The following is a 19,990-nucleotide window of genomic DNA, read 5'->3' as shown; positions in this document are numbered from 1 at the left end:
AATGTAGCTTTTCAGGACAGTAAAGTGACTTTAAAGAGTTCTTCACTACTCAGTATAACAATTTTTTTTCTTTCACAACAAGCCAAAATACCTATCAAGGTTAGATATACTAGCACGGTATTCTTCCTATACCTCAGGTTACATACGGGCATTTCTCATCTTTGAATATATACAAATATGCTAATTAAAGAAGTTTTAACAACTCAATTTTCTGTACTCAATAGTCAGAATTCTCAATCATTAAAACCTGAAATCTCTTACTGACCTAACACCCACCCACATCCTCTTCAAAGACCTATTTATTTTTAAAATGTTTAAAAGCAGTTTAAGTTTTATAAATTTTAACATCTAAATTATTTTTAGGGCAAATAACTATACTCCAGTGTAGTTCACACTCAACTGACTTCCTTTCATAGAAAAAGGGTAGAAAATGTTGGTTCTCACCCTGCTTACAGAAACTTAATGAAAAAGCACTAGTTTACATAAGGAAAATAATATAACCAGGCCACTCTCCCTATTTTTTTCATTCCCATTTTGAAAACTTCACTTTGGGGCACTAGAGTGTTATCAAATAAGGAAGAACTCTTCCTCTCATTATTAAACCCGTTATGACAGTGTAACTGAATTTTCACCGTAACTGAATTTTCACTTCTCAGTAAGATTCATTCTTATAAAATGATGCAGATTTATTTCTATAAAATAATCTTGTTGTGTTCATCTTCCTGCCTCCTACCCAACTTCACTTAAACAAGCAGAGAAAAGCTTGTTGGTTGAAAACTTATGAAAAGGAAGAGGTAAGGATGGTAGCAAGTCCCGTGATGGCCTGAATCCCTGAGTTCATCAGCAGTGCAAAAATGCCTGTAGTTACAGCAGCTTCCCTTTAGCAGTTGTTTCCTTCTTCCCTAAGGTACGAAGAATCCCTTGGCTCTCCAAAAGCTTAGCTTCACTGTTCTTTCCATTTGGGGTAAAATTACAACATTTTGGGAGACTGGTATAAATCCCATCTTTGTAAAACAAAACAAAGCCTAAACATATGTATTTTGTTGACAAAACCCCAAAATCTGGAAGGTGATAATGTATTAACAATGATTATTTCTATGCAGTACAGCAAATAGGACTGAAAAGTAGTCATTTAAACTTTATACATTCTATATTTTTGTATTTGTTCTAATAAGCGTGTATTGCTTTTATAAAGTAGTTATTAAAGTAGTCTTTGCTTCAAGATATTTTTTAAAACAATCAGTGAATTAAAGAAAAAATTCACAAGGAAAAAAGGCTTCTGTTTTGATTCATTCTTTGTCAGTACATGCAAAATTATCTGATGTATGATGTGCTAAGCTCTGAGAATTCCTTAAATTCAAGGCCATGGTTTATGTATTAATTTGTTCCTCACTTGCTCAAATTTTCTTCTCTACTTACTACCTCCCCAACCTCCCACTGCCCCCGGACAATCTTCCCTCTTTTACGCTAGACTTTGGCCATACTGTTCTCCTTTATACTTCTTGAATGCATTATTTCTCCCTCAATTCAGGGCCTCTGCACAAAACAGAATCCTCCTTCCCCTTTTCTAGCTTAACTCTTGATCATCTTACTTCCTCAGAGAAGCTTTCCCCAATTTCTCCAGACGAGGTAAGGTCCCTTTACCATATGTTTCCACTGTACTCAGTACATCTTCCTTGGCAGCAATCAGTACATTAGTAATTACTTCTTCAAAATCTAGCATCTTCTCCACTAGATTTAACCTCCATGAGGGCATGGAGTCTATATTAGTCTAGTTCACTCTAGTCAATTGCTTACTACCTTCATAATTTTTGTGATAACTACACAGAAACTTGATTATTTTCTTCTTGAAATCAACTTTTAATATTCAAATATACACAACACATGAAACCAAGGGCTTGCTATGATGGTTATAAATTTTCGAATCCATGTTAAAATAAATGCATGAGTATCAGAAGTTAAAAAAAAAAGTCCATGTACCCCCTAAAATCATTTGGGTCTTGCTGTGGAGTGTTAGATCCACTTTACTAAACTGTGCTAATGTAATCCCAGCAATTGCACAATACTTGACAAATAGTATCCTTTCAACAAACAGAGGCTGACAGTGGGGATCACAAAGACTTACCTCGCTTTTGGCTTCTATACGTAAAACACGACTAGTCTTTGTGATTGGGTCTTCATGTCCAGTTTCCTCAAACAATTTACCTTCTGAAAACTTATACGTGTAATACTTAGGGGGGCGTATAGGAGAGCAAAGCTGAAAGGGGCAGTTCTTTGGGTCTGAATTTGTATCCATTATGAATCCACAGGCCCAAGGTGGGAGCTGAAGAAATAAAAGTTATTTTTACTCTTTATCTAGACACTAAGTATTATTAATTAAATTTCTGGGTCTGCTCCAAACAAGATGATGTGGACATCAAATTTATTTTTATCCATTATCACATAATGCCTCATCTAAGGGTTACTTCAGCACAACAAAAAATATTTCAAGTGAAAAACAAAACTCTATGCAAATGACCAATAAAATAAGGAAAAAGTACAGGAAAATGGTTTATCATGAATCTAGATTTACATGAAGTCTCCTTCAATAAAAAAGTTTATTTTGGGGGTATATAAACTTGGGCAATGAAACAGCAAAATGATTAAGAATAACAGCAAATCAAGTAGTAATTCCAGAACCCAGAAACATCTCCAAGATCTCTATTCTCTATTCTCATAGAACACGATATTTCTCACGTGTTTTTAATAATTTATCCAGCAGCCCTTACTCTGCTGCCTGGACAGCAGCAGTGATGACAGTTATTATTCCAGGGCTACAAACTGGCTCAGCAGCACTAAAGCGTTTACAATTTGTTTTTAACTTTAGCTCCCAGGGTAACCATTGTGCAAAAGAAAACCTTTCCCGCACATCCACTCTGAGAGACTCACAGCTATTACGCTTAAGATTCTTAACTTTAAGAAAAAAGGAAAGAAATCAAAATTTATTCTCTCAGAGCAGCAGGGTCCAGCCTCAAACCTTCCACTAACATCCCTCTTACACCTTTTAAAGAACTCTAGTAAGCAGGCTGACAGTGTGTTAGAAATGGTACTGAGAGTCAGAACATTAAAAGAAAATTGCCTTTCTTTTCCTGAGTAATTGTAGAAAGAGCAAATTCCTTAGAAAATCAGAGGTCCTGGCACAGCAACGTCACTGGTGGGCACTATTTAGAAAGGGTAGGTGGGGGATGTATGCATAAAGAGTGTACCATTTAACCTGTAGAAACTATAGCCAAAGAGCTTATGTTCACAGAGCAAATTCCTTGCAATTAATCCAAAGAATCCACTGCCCTGAAACACCAGGGACATAAATTTGCAATGTCTCTCTAAAAGAGTTCCTAATTTATTCTCCTCAGATTGTGGGTTACTTTCAAGGATAATTTGTTTATTTAAATATAAGCCATAACTAGAAAGAAAAATGTAATCATGAAAGTTGGGAAATCTGGTAGCAAAAGTGAAACGAGTAAAAATTGAGACCTCAGTGGGAAGAAAAGGAAGAAGCATTGCTATTAACCTTGTAACACAGGCCTCAGATTGACGGCACAAGGCTCCTCAGCCCTCAGCGGTACAAGTTTTTCTCCCCTTTGGTGACACTTTAAAACATTTTCCATGTGACTCATGTAGTAAGTTTAGTTTTTTTGGTTTTTTTTAGTAAGCTTAGTTTCTGATTAAATGGTTCCAATAAATCAAAAAGTCTTTTGGGTGTATTTCTTAAACTAATGGGACCAAGGTTAAAGTTTTAATCATAACAAAAACTGTTCCATGGCTATGGACTTTTTAAAGTTTGTCCAGCTGATATAGAGGTATTAACTATCTCAAGGATATCTTCAGCCACATTTCCTATTGAGATAAGCCTGCAGTATCATCTATGTATATTAATGAACAGAGCCTGAGAAGAATTATAAGCTGGCCAGGTGATATGCCGATATTCCTTGAGATATTTGACAGAAACAGGTTTAGTTTAAGCATTCTACCAGCTAACCACAGTCATTTCATCAAAAGAATGATTAAGACATACATGCTGAAAGAAAATCAGCCCAAGCATGCAGGCTGCTCCAGATGAATTGATGTTAGCACAAAGCAAAACATTTCCTAATTTGCTTTAATTAAATATCATAACCAAATAATATATCATAACTAAAAACATAACCAGGAAATACTGATGACATGATGACCAAGGATATGAGGCAATATATTAAGGGCTTCACATTTTCTATTGCTGAGATTGAGTTTATAAAGCTCTTTTAGTCAAGTGCACACTGGGCAGAGATGTTACATACAGAAATACTTTATAATCCACTCACAGTATGGCTTACAGATGTCCTTTGTATATAGCACTGTCTGTGCATATTAATCAGTGTTATCCAGTTCATAAAAAGGCTCTGATCTATAGAATTCTCTTTAACTAGCACCTGGTATATAATATAGTATTTGATTCCATGTGATGATGACTCAGAACATCATACTCATATCATAATAGGTACTACAGGTTGGGAAAGGTCAAGGAATAAAGAAATAGAGGATACAGAATAAATGAAAGACATGATGTTTGTGTTAATGGAAGTTAAAACAATGGAAACTGAGGCATATCTTAAAAATATAAAAAATATAAAAGGCCATATTTACTTAGAAATCACATCTTAGCAAAGTCTCATGACATTCCTAATTCTGAAAGAATTTTGTTATAATAAATGCATCGCTAGAAATTATATATTTTCTCCCATCCCTATTCCTATAGACTACAATAAGAACAGATGCTCTGCCAGTTTCTGGATTGAAGATGTCTGAATTTGGCATCAATTAGCAAGTGAAAAGACACACTTTTGAATTCAGTAGATGAAAGCAGTTAACAAAATTGCTGGAGTTAAAAATCACCATTTTTGTTTTAGGACATTTATACAGCCTTCTAAGGCACAAGACATTACATTTGATAATTTGATAATTTGATTTCATGAAGTAGATGGAAAATTTTGCTTGTTTTATTTAGGCCCTAGTTATTTCTTATTTATACCACTGTAACAATCTCAAAACTAACCTCTATGCCGCTTATCTCTTGGTGCTTTGGTGTACTCTAACACAGCTGCCCGATAACCTCATGAAGTACAGCTTGACTCCTTAAATTATTCCCCTGTCCGCACACTTCACATGTTCCCCTCTTCATAATTTATGCATAAATTCACCACCTTGACAAAGAATGTCAAATCATAGCTTCATCACCTAGAAATTTATTCTGCTTCAATAAAAATGAATTATTAGTAGTTTCCTGAACATTTTCTGAACTTCTCCAGCTTAGAGCTTCATTTGATGGACTTTCTCAGCCTAGAATACCATTCCCTTCCCCACCCATCAAAATCCTATCTATCCTCTTTGGTTTATCTCAAATTCTACTTCTCCTCAAAGCTTTCCTGGGCCCTCTTCCTTTCCTTTGGACCTCACAGCACATTTTATGTTTCTGATCCCACTTATTTAAACCCATCTTATACTTGATCTTTGTGTACTAGTCTAATCTCATGATAAACTGTATTCTCCTTAAGGGCTGATATTTTGTCCTACTATCTTTCCATTCCAGAGCACCCAATACAGTACTTTGCACACAGAAATTTGATAAACATCCAGTGAATTTACTGGAATTGCATTTTAACAAAAATTGTGATAGTAGTACAGATGGGGAGGTACAAGTGGTCTGTTTGCTGGTCACACAACTCCATATCAAGCAAAACAGAGGGCTCTCTTCTTCTCTTCAGTGCATGCTATCTAAAGTCACATATTAATGCTGCCTTAAAACTGGGCAGTAACGTTACCGTTCACCAGTTTTAGCAATAAAATTGGCAAAGAGATGATGAAGACATGAGAATGCAGTGGCAGAAACACAGTAGCAGAAACACAGTGGGTATGACTACTATCCCCACTGGGGGTGTGGGATGGGAACAGGAGGCAGTGGTTAGGCACCAGCTGCCAAGTTGGCCTCAGTTATTACTATATCTAAAGTTGTAGAGACATGTGATATAGAGATAAGCAGAAAGAGAAATATAATGGCACTTTAGCTCTGAAATTCATGCTATAAGACAGTATTTTTAAGTAAAAGTGCACAAAATGGAAGGTCCTCTAAGTAATTCTAAAACAAACCTCCTAAACCTGATAAAGACCCAATATGCTAAATTCCATTTAAATTAATTTCCTTTTAAGAAAAAGTATATTGGTATTATTCAAAATTTGATGTTCTGTTAATAAACTGCATATATTTTGACTAATGTATTATCTTTCGAAAATTAAACATACCTTTAGAGACCGAACTGAATCGTCAGCCAGACCAATCACATTAACATAAAGTAGATTGCTATGCTTCAGGAACAGAACACAGTGATCCTTAAACATGTCCAGGTCTACAACTTTGGTATTTCTCTTCATTGTGAAAAATAAATCCCAATTCATAATAGCAGGGGTATCAGCAGCTGTTCTCATTAGCTGTGTGGAACAAAATTAGAAGAGATCTAGGTACCAGAACATGATTACTACTGCATCCAGAAATGAAACCACTGAAAACCAGACCATACTCATCTTCACTGTTTTATGAAGAGCTGAAGGAACTAACTCTGCATCAGGGCTGAAGTGTGAACATCACCGTATGAATGAGCCCAGGCTAGGCTGCTGGGTGGGTATAGCCCAGTGCTTAGCTGACTGGTCAACCAAGGGACATTTGAGTGAGAGTACTGACAGCTAGTTGACTGTGGAACTATCAATGAGCCTAGCCAAAACCAGTAAAAGAACTGCCTGAGATCAATCCAAACTGCTGACTCACAAAATCATAAGCTTATAAAAGTTTTTTAAGCCACTAAGTTTGGCTTTGATAACTAATATATTCAGGATAGAGTATGTTTTCATTTACTAACCTTTTTAGGTACAATTAAAATATGAAGAGGTATTAGCTCTAAGGGAAGAGAAAGGGGATTGGTTCTACATAGGAAGATAGCATTAGTTTTTACAATACCCAAAGCTTACAAAACAATAAACTTTTAGAGCAAGAAATGTTGATGTTAGTGTAACACTCCCTAAGAGCCTAAATGGGGACCAGAAGGATACAGGATTTACCTTGAATTCTGTAGGCTCGCCAACATTAGTGAGAATGTATAATTCATCATCTCTGTGTTCTACGTAGTAAAGGACCCCGTGTATTCGCTTCTGGATAAGTACTGGTGGGTCCCAAGGGCTCATGCCATCTATCAACCACACCTCTGAAGTGGTCTTGTTCATAATATTCATGGTGAGAAAACGACTGTCTTTTGTAAGATAAAGGAAAACAAAAAAGCTGCACAGAAGAAAGAGGGAGAGAGAGATACGAAAACCCAATAAATTTCAAATGCAGGCTATCTTGTTAATGACAATATCTCACTGGTGTTCAGTATATATATTAATTTATAATGCAGACAGAAAATAAAAACTCCTTAGTGAATACTGCTTATAAAAACTGGCTATTATATCTCTCATTTCCTCCCCAAAGGCATTCAAAATAATTTTTCTCTAACATTTTATTATAAAAAATTTTCAAACATACAGTAAAGATGAAAGAAATGTAAGGTAAATACCGATATACCTACCACTAAGATTCAATCATGGCTAACATTTTGTTATATTGTCTTTATCACATATCTATCAATCCATCTTTTTTTAAAAAATGCATTTCAAGGTAAACTACAGACATCATCTAACTCTCAATCACATTAATAGATTATAGGACTTTTTCCTGAGAAGAGGAAATAAACTTCCTAGAGGAGATATGTAACTGTAGGGAAGAAAAGGGACACAGAGTTTCCTTTGTTTTTCTTCTCTGTGCATGTTGGATATCCTTTTTCCTACTCTCCTAGTTTTTACAACAAAACAAACAATAGGAAGAAAAACCCTCACAATCTCACTAACCTAACACATTTTTTAAATTAACTATTTTAATTTTTCGATTTTTCCTTCTAAGGCTTAATTGTATTTTATACATGTCTTTTTTGTGTGTGTGTGGTACGCGGGCCTCTCACTGCTGTGGCCTCTCCCGTTGTGGAGCACAGGCTCCGGATGCGCAGGCTCAGCGGCCATGGCTCATGGGCCCAGCCGCTCTGCGGCACGTGGGATCCTCCCGGACCAGGGCACGAACCTGTGTCCCCTGCATCGGCAGGCGGACTCCCAACCACTGCGCCACCAGGGAAGTCCTATACATGTCTTTAAATAGATGTAGTTATTTAAAAAATATAGATGCAATTCTGGCTTCTGCATTTAGGATTTTTTTTTTTTTTTTTTTTAATTGGCTGCGCTGTGCGGCACGTGGGATCTCAGTTCCCCAACCAGGGATAGAACCTGCGCCTGCTGCAGTGGAAGTGCAGAGTCTTAAGCACTGGACTGCCAGGGAAGTCCCTGCATTTCTTCTTACACATATTATCATCTTCCCCTACATTAGTTATACAGTCTGTGATCATTATTTTTAATGGCTACATAATATTCTATCGAGTTGAATTATCATAATTCTTAAAAATGTAGATTTTAATGTTTCATTGTAATAAATATAAAAGGGAATATGTCATGAAGACAGTTTCCCTCTCTCTAACTTAAAAAATAAATTAATTTGGTTGTGCTGGGTCTTCTTAGTTGTGGCTGGTGGGCTCCTTAGTTGCGGCCGGTGGGCTCCTTAGTTGCGACTCACTGGCTCCCTTAGTTGTGGCATGTGTGCTCCCTAGTTGCAGCCAGTGGGTTCCCTAGATGCAGCAGGCAGGCTCCTCAGCTGAGGCTTGCCGCCTCCTTAGTTGTGGCATGAGAACTCCCATCTGTGGCATGCATGCGGGACCTAGCTCCCCACCCAGGGAACGAACCTGGGCCCTCTGCATTGGGAGTGCAGAGTCTTAACCACTGCACCACCAGGGAAGTCCCTCTTTCCAACTTTTATAGTTATTTCCTTAGGATAAATTCTTAGTAACAGAAATACTGTTTTAATGATTAAGTATTTTTATGACTCTTGATCAATATAATCAAATACTATCCCAAGAGCATTACACTAATTCATATTGACACACTGGATGCCTTTAAATATTCTACCTACATGTTTCCTTATTACAAAAGTAATTCATACTGAAAATACTAAAGAATATAAAGAAGGACAATAACCCTGAATTCCACTCCCCAGAGATAAGCATTTTGGTAAAATTCCTTTTGTACTGGATTACATTACCATGTTTGTCAATTTTATTTCTTCGCTGTGTGTCCATTTTAAACTTGGTGATGTAGTTTACATTATTGGTCTATAACCATCTCTTTATAAATTAAGGACATTAACTTGTCCTTTTGGTTGAAAATACTTTCCCCCATTTTGTCATATGGATTTTTTTTTCATCTTTATTGGAGTATAATTGCTTTACAATGGTGTGTTAGTTTCTGCTTCATAACAAAGTGAATCAGTCACACACACATATGTGTCATATGGATTTTAATTTATTTGTTTACAATAGTTTCTGACATAAGAATCTAATATTTTAGATAATCAAGAATATTGGTACTAACCCTTGTAATTTCTTCTATTGATTTTATGCTCTGGAAATATTTCAACCAAGCTGAGTGAAATACATATATTTTCACCTAGGGTTTTTTTTTTTTTTGATGGTTTTATTTTTACCAATAGATCCTTTAAATCTTTTAGTAATGTATGCTAATGTACAAAGCAATGAAAATTATTTTCGTCCAAATATTCAATATTCACATTCTAGGGTCTGTTTTAGGGTTATCCTGGTCTCTTTTATTGGTCTGTCAATTTGTATTATTTTAACTGTTGTGCCTTCACATGTTTTAATATATTGTTATAAGGCAGATCCCCTGCCCTATCTTACTCTTTATTTTCAACACTTCTTTTGCTACTTTTATCTACTTATTTATGTGTAATGACACAGGTAATCAAAAGATAAATTACTCAGTCAATTATCTGGCAGACATGTGGTTACAGGGAAGTGAGAACACAAGCATCTCTGTAAGTAACAGTTTTCTTAGAAAGAGAAGTAAAGTTGTGGTAACTACCAAGCAAAAACCTACAGTAGATACACAAAATATAAAGAGAAGGGAATCAAACTATATAGCACCATGGAAAATAATCAATTCATTAAGGAAGACAGTAGGAAAGGAAGAACTGGGAACTATTGATCCAAAGCAGCTAGAAAACATGAAAAAGATGGCATTAGTAAGTCTTTAGCTGTTATAAATTACTCTAAATGTAAATGAATTAAATTCTCCAATCAAAAGGCAAGAAGTGGCTAAGCAGATAAAAAAAGAACTAACTATATGCTGCCTACAGTAAGAGATTCATTTCAGTTTCATGGACATACATAGGGTCAAAATAAAGAAAAAGACATTCCACACAAGTAGAAACCAAGAGGGAGCAAGGGTAGCTATACTTGTATCAGACAAAATAGACCTTAACTCAAAAGCTCTAACAAGAGATAAAGAAGGCCACTACATAATGACAAAGGTGTCAATTCGTCAAGAAGATTTATAACAAGCATAAATATATATGCACTCGACATCAGAACCCTCAAATATATTAAGCAAATATTAACAGATCTGAAAGGAAAATAGACAACATAATAATAGTAGGGGACTTTAGTAGCCCACTTTCAACAATGGATAGATCATCCAGGCAGAAAATCAGTAAGGAAACCTTGGACGTGAACTATACTTTAGAACAAATGGATCTAACAGACATATACAGAACATTCTGTCCAACAGCAAAAAAAAATAAAAATACCATTCTTCTCAAGTGGACCTGGAACATTCTCCAGGACAGATTATGTGTTAGGTCACAAAATAAGTCTTAACAGGAAAAAAACTGGAAAATTCACAAATATATGGAAATTAAACAATACACTCCTAAACAACCAAAGGGTCAAAGAAGAAATCAAAAGGGAAATAAAAAAAAAAAACCTTGAAGTAAATGAAAATGGAAATACCACACACCAAAACCTAACGGATGCAGCAAAATCAGTTCTAATAGAGGCATTTATAGCAATAAACACTTACATTAAGAAAAAAGAAAAATCTCAAACGAACTTCACACCTCAAGAAACTAGAAAAAGAAATAATTTTGGCTAACCTTACTTGTGAGAGCAGAATACTGAAACCTGGGGATCAAAGCAAACACAGTAAAAAAAACAGCTCAGTCTCAGAAGTTCTACGAAGACCTTTATTACATTTTCTCTACTGGTATGCTGCTTTTCCCTCTTGGTCCTTCCCTTTGGATTAGGGCTGTTAAGTACAGTTGACCCTTGAACAACATGGATTTGAACTGGTGGGGTCCACTTATACACAGATTTTTCTCATTAAATACATACCACACTACCACACCATCTGCGGTTGGTTGAATACTCTGATATGGAACAGTGGTTAAAGAGAATACTCTGATATGAAACAGTGGATAAACAGTGAATACTCTGATATGGAACAGTGGATGAAGATATGGAACAGTGGATAAAGAGGGTCAACCGTAAAGTTACAGGTGGATTTTCAACCACACGGGAGTCAGTGCTCCTAACCCCCAGTTGTTCAAGGGTCAACTGTATTCAGAATCGACAAACTAATCTGTGCTTTAGAGATCAGATGCCAAACTAGGTTTAAACATACTTAATTATGGTTAATTCTTTTTGGGGTAGAAAAAGCATACTAGAAGCCAAAAATCAAGAATCTTAAATGTATGTATAACTCAATCTTAGAACTTAGGATAGTAACAACATATGGCAATTAAGTACCTTATTCAAGGGTATGACTCACAGGGTCAATTTTGAGTTTTATTCACAAGATGTGAAATGGTTCACAATCATAAGTCATTGATACAATGTAATAAATTACTAGCTTAAACTGTCATCTCCAAAAGATATCCTTGACAAATGACACATAAAGTAGTGGATCGTATGAATAGCTGGTTCTAGTAAATTCTCATTAAAACAATCATCATCAGAAAAAAGCAATGACAGCATTACTGAACCCAGAATGTTAGTTCTATGGGTTGGAATAATACAATTTCTCCAGACCTCAAGTTCTTTATATAAACTGGGTGTTGTATAAGATTTTCTTTAAGGTCCTTGTCAGCTCTGAGATTTTATTAAGTGAAGGGTTACTTTTCTTGTTTGGGTATCAATTTTACTGTCATAGATTTGGTGTTAAAGATAATTTTTCTCTCTTGCAAAATCTGTTCAGACATTGTCCAAATTATACTGTAAGAGGTGACAGGACCCTGGTGTTAAGAAATAATTTATCATAAATCATTTGGAAAAGTGTATCTGGCTAAGAGTTAAGGGATTTTGCCAGATAAATTTATTATCATTTCCTCCCAAGCATGGGTAAGTGGTAATATGAGGCATAAGTCCTGAAGCAAAAAGAATTAGCTTTAAGGAGGAATTACCAAAGTATTGGGGAAAGTAAAATTTAAAGACCAATGTATATCATGGTTCAAAGCAAGCAATTTAAAATTCAGGTAACCTATATGAAATAAATGGTGAATTCTGTGTAACTGGCACCATGGTTATTCTAGTTACGACTTACAAGAGATTGATAATTGCTGCACGGAAACCATATTAAATGTTTAATTAACAACTCCTCTCATGTGTCAGTACAGAAAGAATGTTAGTGACTCAGCATTTGAATCTAATGATATATTTGTGTTCACTCTGAAGTTTGAATGTAACTAATTTCCAATTTTGAATCTAAACCACTTATAAAAGAATGCTTATGCTCCTCTTAGCCTTATTATATCTGATTCCAGCCAAAATCAATGTTTTAAGTCAACCAAAAGCAGCACTTTAGATAACTAGAGAAATATTCTGAAGAAAAAGACTTAATTGCATTGTTTTAGTACCTTGGGTCTTTTTCTGTGTAAAAACGTTCATTACGCCTGTTATCACCAAAAGTGGCTCGATATACATCATGACAGCGAAGGTTCCTCTGGAAGGTGTAGAATAAAACATCTTCATCTTCTTCATCCTTTACCCATTCTAAAAGAAAATAATTAAAGAATTATATATATCCACCTATTTACAGTTTAAAAAAAAAAGGCACAGTGCATTCTAATTTTGAGTGCCAAATAGAAGAGATGTGCAAGTTTATCCCTGGAAATCTAAATCTAACATAGGTTTGACTATGTCTAACCCCGTTATTTATAAGCCAGAGATATTTCCAGAGAATAAGATACTACTACATCAATTCTAAGTTTTCAAGTAGTTATTAGTCTCAGGGTACTCAAGTTTCTAAATAAGAGACGAATATTCAGTATTTAAGAAAGACTTTGGTAAAGTCACATTTGCTTTCAGGAGATGAATTATGTTTAGATCTACAACCTCTAAATTTGAGGAAATTTTGGACCATTTTCTCTCATGCCTAAATGTTTTCTGCCTGTTTTCAAGCCACAGGATATCTCAAACTACCAAATATGGTGTTTTCTAGATCTTACCAGAGGCTGTCAATGAAAGTTTTCACACAATTACATCATGACTGCCACCTGGCTGACAGTGACTGTAAGACATTATTGTATAGTATGCATTCTGATTTTAGAGAGGTTAAAATGTACAAGAGGTATGCCTTAGAATCAATTAGATACGGTATAATTTCTATTCACTGCAAAAGCATTTAGTTATTAAACAATGGGGACATTTATGGCAGAAAATAAAAAGGGAGGATAAAGTAAAAACATATATATCACTCAGTGATAAATGATAAAATTTAAAGTTGGTTCTATTGGTAAAAATATCGTAGCTTTTATTGAATAAGTTAGTTCATCGTGTTCCAGAGTTCCTTGGTAGTGACCCTGGGCAATGTGCTATAATGGCTTAACAAGATGATGTGAAATGAAAAAATCATACCCAAGCTTAAAGTTGAATAAAATATTAAGAGACAATTTATGTGAAAATGTACTCTAAATAATAGCAAAGAATTACTGATATATTAACATATACTGTACAACCTGGACTCCGATTACAATACTTTTAAAAACATGAACATGAATTTGGATATTTAACTAAAGAAGGGAAGGTCTCCTGAATAAGAGGCACAGAGGAAGGTATGGAGTCCACAGGGATAAACAGGTCAGGCATTCATCCTCTCATTCACTCACGTGAGCAAGTAAAAATGTTTGCAAAGTGTGGACAATCCTCTTTACTGTTGCCTTTTCAATGTAGAAGACTGTTTTGGTTGGTGGCTTACCAAAACTGGACACATTTGGGAAAGAAGCTTCCATTACAGGTTGATCACTGAGCTTCACAACTACACAGGTAGATGCTTCAGAATCTTCAGTTCTTATCTTGGCAGCTACATATTTTTCATCAGGAGCAACTCTGATACAATCAATGAAGGGTTGCTCTAATTTAAGTTCCTCCAAATTGAACAAAACTTCATAATTATCATTGTCTGCTGCATAAAGAAAAGGATAAAGGAGATAATTCCACAAAATATACTTCAAAAAATTTTAAATGGTGTTTTAAACTAGCATTCCGCTTCTGTAAGAGGCTACGTTTTGGCATCTTTGAACACTGACAGCAGTTTGATGTGTACAGAAAATGGCATTAGTATTTAATACTACCCTACGTTATTCAATATTATTCAATGCATCAACCTACGTGATGTTACTTGATAGTTATAGTCTAATATTTGTAGACCATATAGAACCTAGAAAAGTAAGAAAACGTTAAGTGACCCTGAATAGTCTATATAGTGCCTAGCACAGTATCCAGGATTTGGTAGACGCTCAAAAAATGCTGGTTCCCACCTCCATTCTCTCTGCCAGAGCTTTTGAATGTAGCTGTTAATTATATCTTAGGTAAACCCAGAAATTAAAAAACTACTCATTTAAAAAAAGAGAAAAAAATCAGAAATTGAAAACAGATATTTTCTATACCTTTGAAAAATCAATACCAAATTTCCAATGAAAAATGTGAAACCTGAAAAATCAGATATTTCTTAAAAGGAAAAACTGTTTTGTACCTTCTTCATCTTTGGAACGAACCAAACAGCAGCCCTCTTGATAATAAACAAAACCACCATGTTTAATCTGACAATGAAAAGAAACAAATGGTTTATTTAATTACAATTTATTCAATAATTTAAAAACAATTTAAGTAATTGTTCAGTGATCTGACTAGTCAAAATGAAGAAATGAGATCTTTTATAAGCAAACGTGTTGCAGTCTATGAATGAACATATAAAAAATACAAAATGAATCACTTTTTACAATATAGTGATTAAAATATGGTTTTCATATGTTTACAATCACTGGAGGAGTTTCTAATACATAAATGTAAGAGGCAACAAAGAGAAGGCATTAACGAAACCTACGTCAGTTATGACTGTACAAACCACTTTAGCTTTACTTCTGGAACATCTGACAACAGAGATCAAGTGGCATCTTTAAGATAATCCAAAATGATGCAGATGTGGAAACTGTGACTTAGACTAGTCTGAAAACCCAGTCAATTACTTTCTGAGAGTCTTTCCTTTAAAATATGCTGTCACTGCCAATTGTCCACGGTTTGATCTGATTTTACACAAAGCATCTCACCCTCTGTGAGGGTGATAGAGACAATTTAAGATTGAAAGACTATTACCAATATATGAATCATGCTCTTGTCTAATTCCTACATATTAAATGCAACTGATTGATATGATTTCAGGTAACTTAAGACAATTACTACTTGCTAGTTAGTGGCATAATCTGAATCTGGAATTCCTCATCCTTAACCTATTGCTATTTCCATTTTAGTACGTATGTAATTCTCATTCATAAGCTGTGGTTCTGTTTTCCAATCTTACCGAAAAATTTTCAACATGCATGTTCAATCTGTTTCAACTGAATATTTATGACTGTGGTAAACACAAAACAGTCAAGCAAATACTTGGATTTCATGGTATTGTACTATTTAAAGTGAATTTTCTTTTATTAAAAAAAGTACAGATAGAACAATCAAATAATTTTCAAGTAATAAAACATTATGAGTTAGTTTCATTTGAACTTCTCCTTGGGAGTATTTAAAAAATTTAAAAACAGAATTGGTTTTTTCCAAAAACCAGAATTAACATTATATGCTTGGAAATTCATCTTGGCTTTGATCTTTATAATTTATTTAAAGGACCATACTCAGCTTACTCTTTGTTCTTTAAGTTTTTCAGCATATTTTAAAGGCCAAAAGCAGTGTAATTTTGATGTGGGATTATGTTTATAAATCACAAGGTATTTTATTTGTTTCCTGACTGGTAATATCAGATTTAAAAAAAAAGATATGATATCCTACCTCTGCATTGATGATTTCGTATTCTTCTTGTGGCTGTGTTTCTAATTTTGTTCTCACTTTTTCAAATGCATCCATGTTTTCTGAGAGGGATTTTTTGTTTTCTTGTTTAATAGGCAAAAATTCCTGGAAAAAGTTTTATCAGTATGATCATAATATTTCAACTAGGGAGAAAACCTTTGCTTTTTAAAGGTAATTCTTATTTCCTTTTCATTCAAGTACTACAACGTTAGGTCTATACCTATGAAATAATATGCATTTCACAGATCTTAAATGTTTCATAAGCTCAATACATTATTTCCTCTTTTTCATTTAAAAATGTAAACAAGTAAGGTGGATACTTGATGACTATACTATTAATTCAAATGGCTAAGTCCTTAAGATGCAGTAGTACTAAGAAGCGCTGGAAAGTCTTCAGAAATATTATGAGAAAGCAGTAAAGGAAATCCTATGAACATTTACATATTTAATAGCCAGGTGTGAGAAGTAAAAGTCTACTGAGTTTTATAAAGTACTGAAATACCTCCTAAAAAGGGGAAAATGTCAAAGGGAGAGGAAGACATTATCATTATTAATAAATGTTCACTATTATTTTATTCACAGCAAGAGTTATGACAAAAAGTTTTTCATACTTTATATCTTCATTAGCCATAATTTTTCTTCTCATGGAGATAAGGAATCCTCCGCATAGAACGGTTTATTAGCTCAAAAGGCAAATTAATGCTTTATAAAACAGAGCTTCTCTTTGAGGTTAAAAAAATATATATATACTCATCTTCAAAAAGGAAAAATAATGGAAAATTAACAAGTAGAGATATAGGTGAAAGCTAAAATAAAGCACTCAGTGTCTTATTAGGAGTATCTAATAAGCTAACAGCTTAAGTAAGTTGATCTCTGGTGAGCATATAAATATCATATGAATTATTAAAATTTGGATAAGGCAAAACCTTAGTTGTCAAATTAAAAAAAGGGTGGAGGGGCTTCCCTGGTGGCGCAGCGGTTGAGAGTCCGCCTGCCAATGCAGGGGACACGGGTTCGTGCCTCGGTCCGGGAAGATCCCACATGCCACGGAGTGCTAGGCTCGTGAGCCATGGCTGCTGAGCCTGCGTGTCCGGAGCCTGTGCTCCGCAACGGGAGAGGCCACAACAGTGAGAGGCCCGCGTACCGCAAAAAGAAGAAAAATAAATAAATAAAGGGTTGAATAATTCAACACTCCACAGGTTTCCCTTGCTTAAGGAAAATAATTCTAGCCAAGATTTTAAATGTTAGCTTTCTGCCAAAGATGACAACTGTAGTGATTTGTGCCAGAAAGAGCACTAAGCCTTTGGTTAGGACCTGCAACAGCTGGTAAATATTTATTGCATAAGGGTATCCATGATACTTTACCAACAGTGTAGAGAATGTAAGCTATAAATACAGTTTATATCACAAGGAGTTTACAGTCTAAAATTAAACACAAGAATAAAACAGAAAAATCCCCAAAGCAAATTAAATGAAAAAATAATCATTCACAAAGTTTTTTAGAGTTTTTGAGATGCTTTATGATTTGGACTAGATTCACATTACCAACAATGGCTATTACAGTAGTATAAATCATTCAGTCTCCACTTCAATAATAAAATTAATATGATTAATGATTTGAAATTCAAATTCTAAAGGCTCATTTTTTTTTTTAGTATTTCTACAAAATCTAGTGTTAACCTTTAGTGAGGCAAAATATCTATACCAATAATTTCTTATTATCAACCAAGGCACAAATCAGAAGATCGCTAGAAATCTATCTTGAAACTAGAACTTAGTGGTAGAAGCTACCTTTTCATATCCAGATATATGCTTATCTATTCTGTTAATTCCTATTAGAACTTTTGAAGTACAGTCAGGATGGCTATGAAGAGAGTATCTCTTTCTACTACCTTGCAGCTCCTAGCACATTGTAGGTGAGGAGCTGGGCTCTGTGGTACGTGGGCCTCTCACCGTTGTGGCCTCTCCCGTTGCGGAGCACAGGCTCCGGACACGCAGGCTCAGCGGCCATGGCTCATGGGCCTAGCCGTTCCGCGGCATGTGGGATCTTCCCGGACCGGGGCACGAACCCGTGTCCCCTGCATTGGCAGGCGGACTCTCAACCACTGCGCCACCAGGGAAGCCCGGCTCTGCCACTTTTAAACACCCATTCTTATTGAGAGCCATGGCCAATGCCAGGCTAAGGCAACAGGGCTGGGCCCAATATCTATCCTCCTAAACTTATTTTACACTCTTGATTAACCTTTTTCTGTGTCACAAATCCAAATAAACTGAGCTTACGTGAACCAAAATAACCCTGAAAGCAATAGGATTTTTAATTGCCTTAATAAAATGGAAGTAGAATTCGAGAGTTTTGTAAGTAATTCCTCAAAAGGAATTACTTCCAGGGAAACTGAGATTTTATATAATAATCATAAAGTACTCCAAATTGGTTTTGGTTTAAGTTCTGTCGCCAAGAATACCCACTGGGTGTTTTAAGCTTTCATTTCAATGCCAGCTAGCATTACCATCAGGGTATGCAGCTAAACCTATCCATTTTAGCCAAGTATCTTAATGCAGGGGATCCCAACCTCTGGGCTGCGAACTGGTACCTGTCTGTGGCCTGCTAGGAAGTGGGCCACACAGCCGGAGGTGAGCGACAGGCGAGCGAGCAAAGCTTCATCTGCTGCTCCCCATCGCTCGCATTAGCACCTGAACCATCCCCCCATCCCCCGTCCATGCAAAAACTGTCTTCCACAAAACTGGTCCCTGGTGCCAAAAAGATTGGGGAACACTGTCTTAATACATGAATAGTCTATTGGTTTTAAGGGAATATACTACCTAAAGGAGCTGAGGTGAGGAGAGCTTTAAATTTTAAGAAAGTTACATGTACAGTATCACTCAATTAGTGGAAAAAAGAAGCATTCCTTCCCACCTTCTGGGTGGCCCACCACAAAACCATTTTACAACGGAAACTCGTAAGACAAGAGAATGGAATATGTAAACTTCACATTTTATTAATTTATTTTTTGGCTACACTACGTGGCATGCAGGATCTTAGTTCCCCAACCAGGGATCAAACCTGTGCCCCCTACAGTGGAGGCATGGAGTCAACCACTGGACTGCCAGGAAAGTCTCTGTAAACTTTATTACAGCAAATAATAATGAACTCTAAAAACAGAAAATAGCACAACAGAAGAACAGTGGGCAGCTTTTAGTCAAGATGGTGCCATTAATTAAAGGCTCATTCCAAGTCTGGGGCAGGGAGAGTAAAAAGTAGGCTTAGGTCATTTGTGTCAGAAAGCAAGAAGTGTTCAAAGGTTCATGGAGATGTGTCAAAAGAACACAAAGGCCAGTTTAAAGGGGTTCCTACTAGCCACATCTGGGACAGTTTGAGCATCAAAAACAATAATGACTGTAATTGATTATAATAAACTGAAAAAAATAAAAACAACAATTTAAAAAGAAGCAAAAAACAAAACAGACACCTAACTAAAATAAAAAAAATAAAAAGAGGGTACAAAAATAGGGGGAAACTCTTCTTAACAGAATACTCCCACCTAATAAATGTAGAAAGAATAACAGAAATAGAAAATCATTAGCAACCCCCAGTGAAACAAATGATTAGGGTAAAGATCATCCTTGGTTATTAAACTCATTAGATGAAA

The 19,990-nt window shown here is 35.5% G+C and overlaps 1 protein-coding gene across 3 annotated transcripts in view; it reads right to left on the bottom strand.

Annotated features, from left to right (window-relative positions):
- The window catches only part of PREPL (prolyl endopeptidase like), a 57,553-nt gene that overhangs the window by 12,565 nt on the left and 24,998 nt on the right, over positions 1–19,990 (bottom strand). For 2 of the 3 annotated variants that reach the window (XM_033419150.2, XM_033419151.2), the window contains 7 exons: positions 16,326–16,448; positions 15,022–15,088; positions 14,245–14,451; positions 12,905–13,040; positions 7,126–7,342; positions 6,316–6,501; positions 2,126–2,323 (listed from right to left, as the gene is read on the bottom strand). In XM_033419150.2, coding sequence (XP_033275041.1) covers positions 2,126–2,323; positions 6,316–6,501; positions 7,126–7,342; positions 12,905–13,040; positions 14,245–14,451; positions 15,022–15,088; positions 16,326–16,448 — 1,134 coding nt within the window. The remainder of the gene's footprint in view (positions 1–2,125; positions 2,324–6,315; positions 6,502–7,125; positions 7,343–12,904; positions 13,041–14,244; positions 14,452–15,021; positions 15,089–16,325; positions 16,449–19,990) is intronic. The other variant, XM_049695987.1, reaches the window with a different exon arrangement.

This window comes from Orcinus orca, chromosome 13 (genome assembly GCF_937001465.1).
Source record: "Orcinus orca chromosome 13, mOrcOrc1.1, whole genome shotgun sequence".
NCBI lineage: Eukaryota > Metazoa > Chordata > Mammalia > Artiodactyla > Delphinidae > Orcinus > Orcinus orca.
This window is presented reverse-complemented; position numbering and strand designations above follow the sequence as displayed.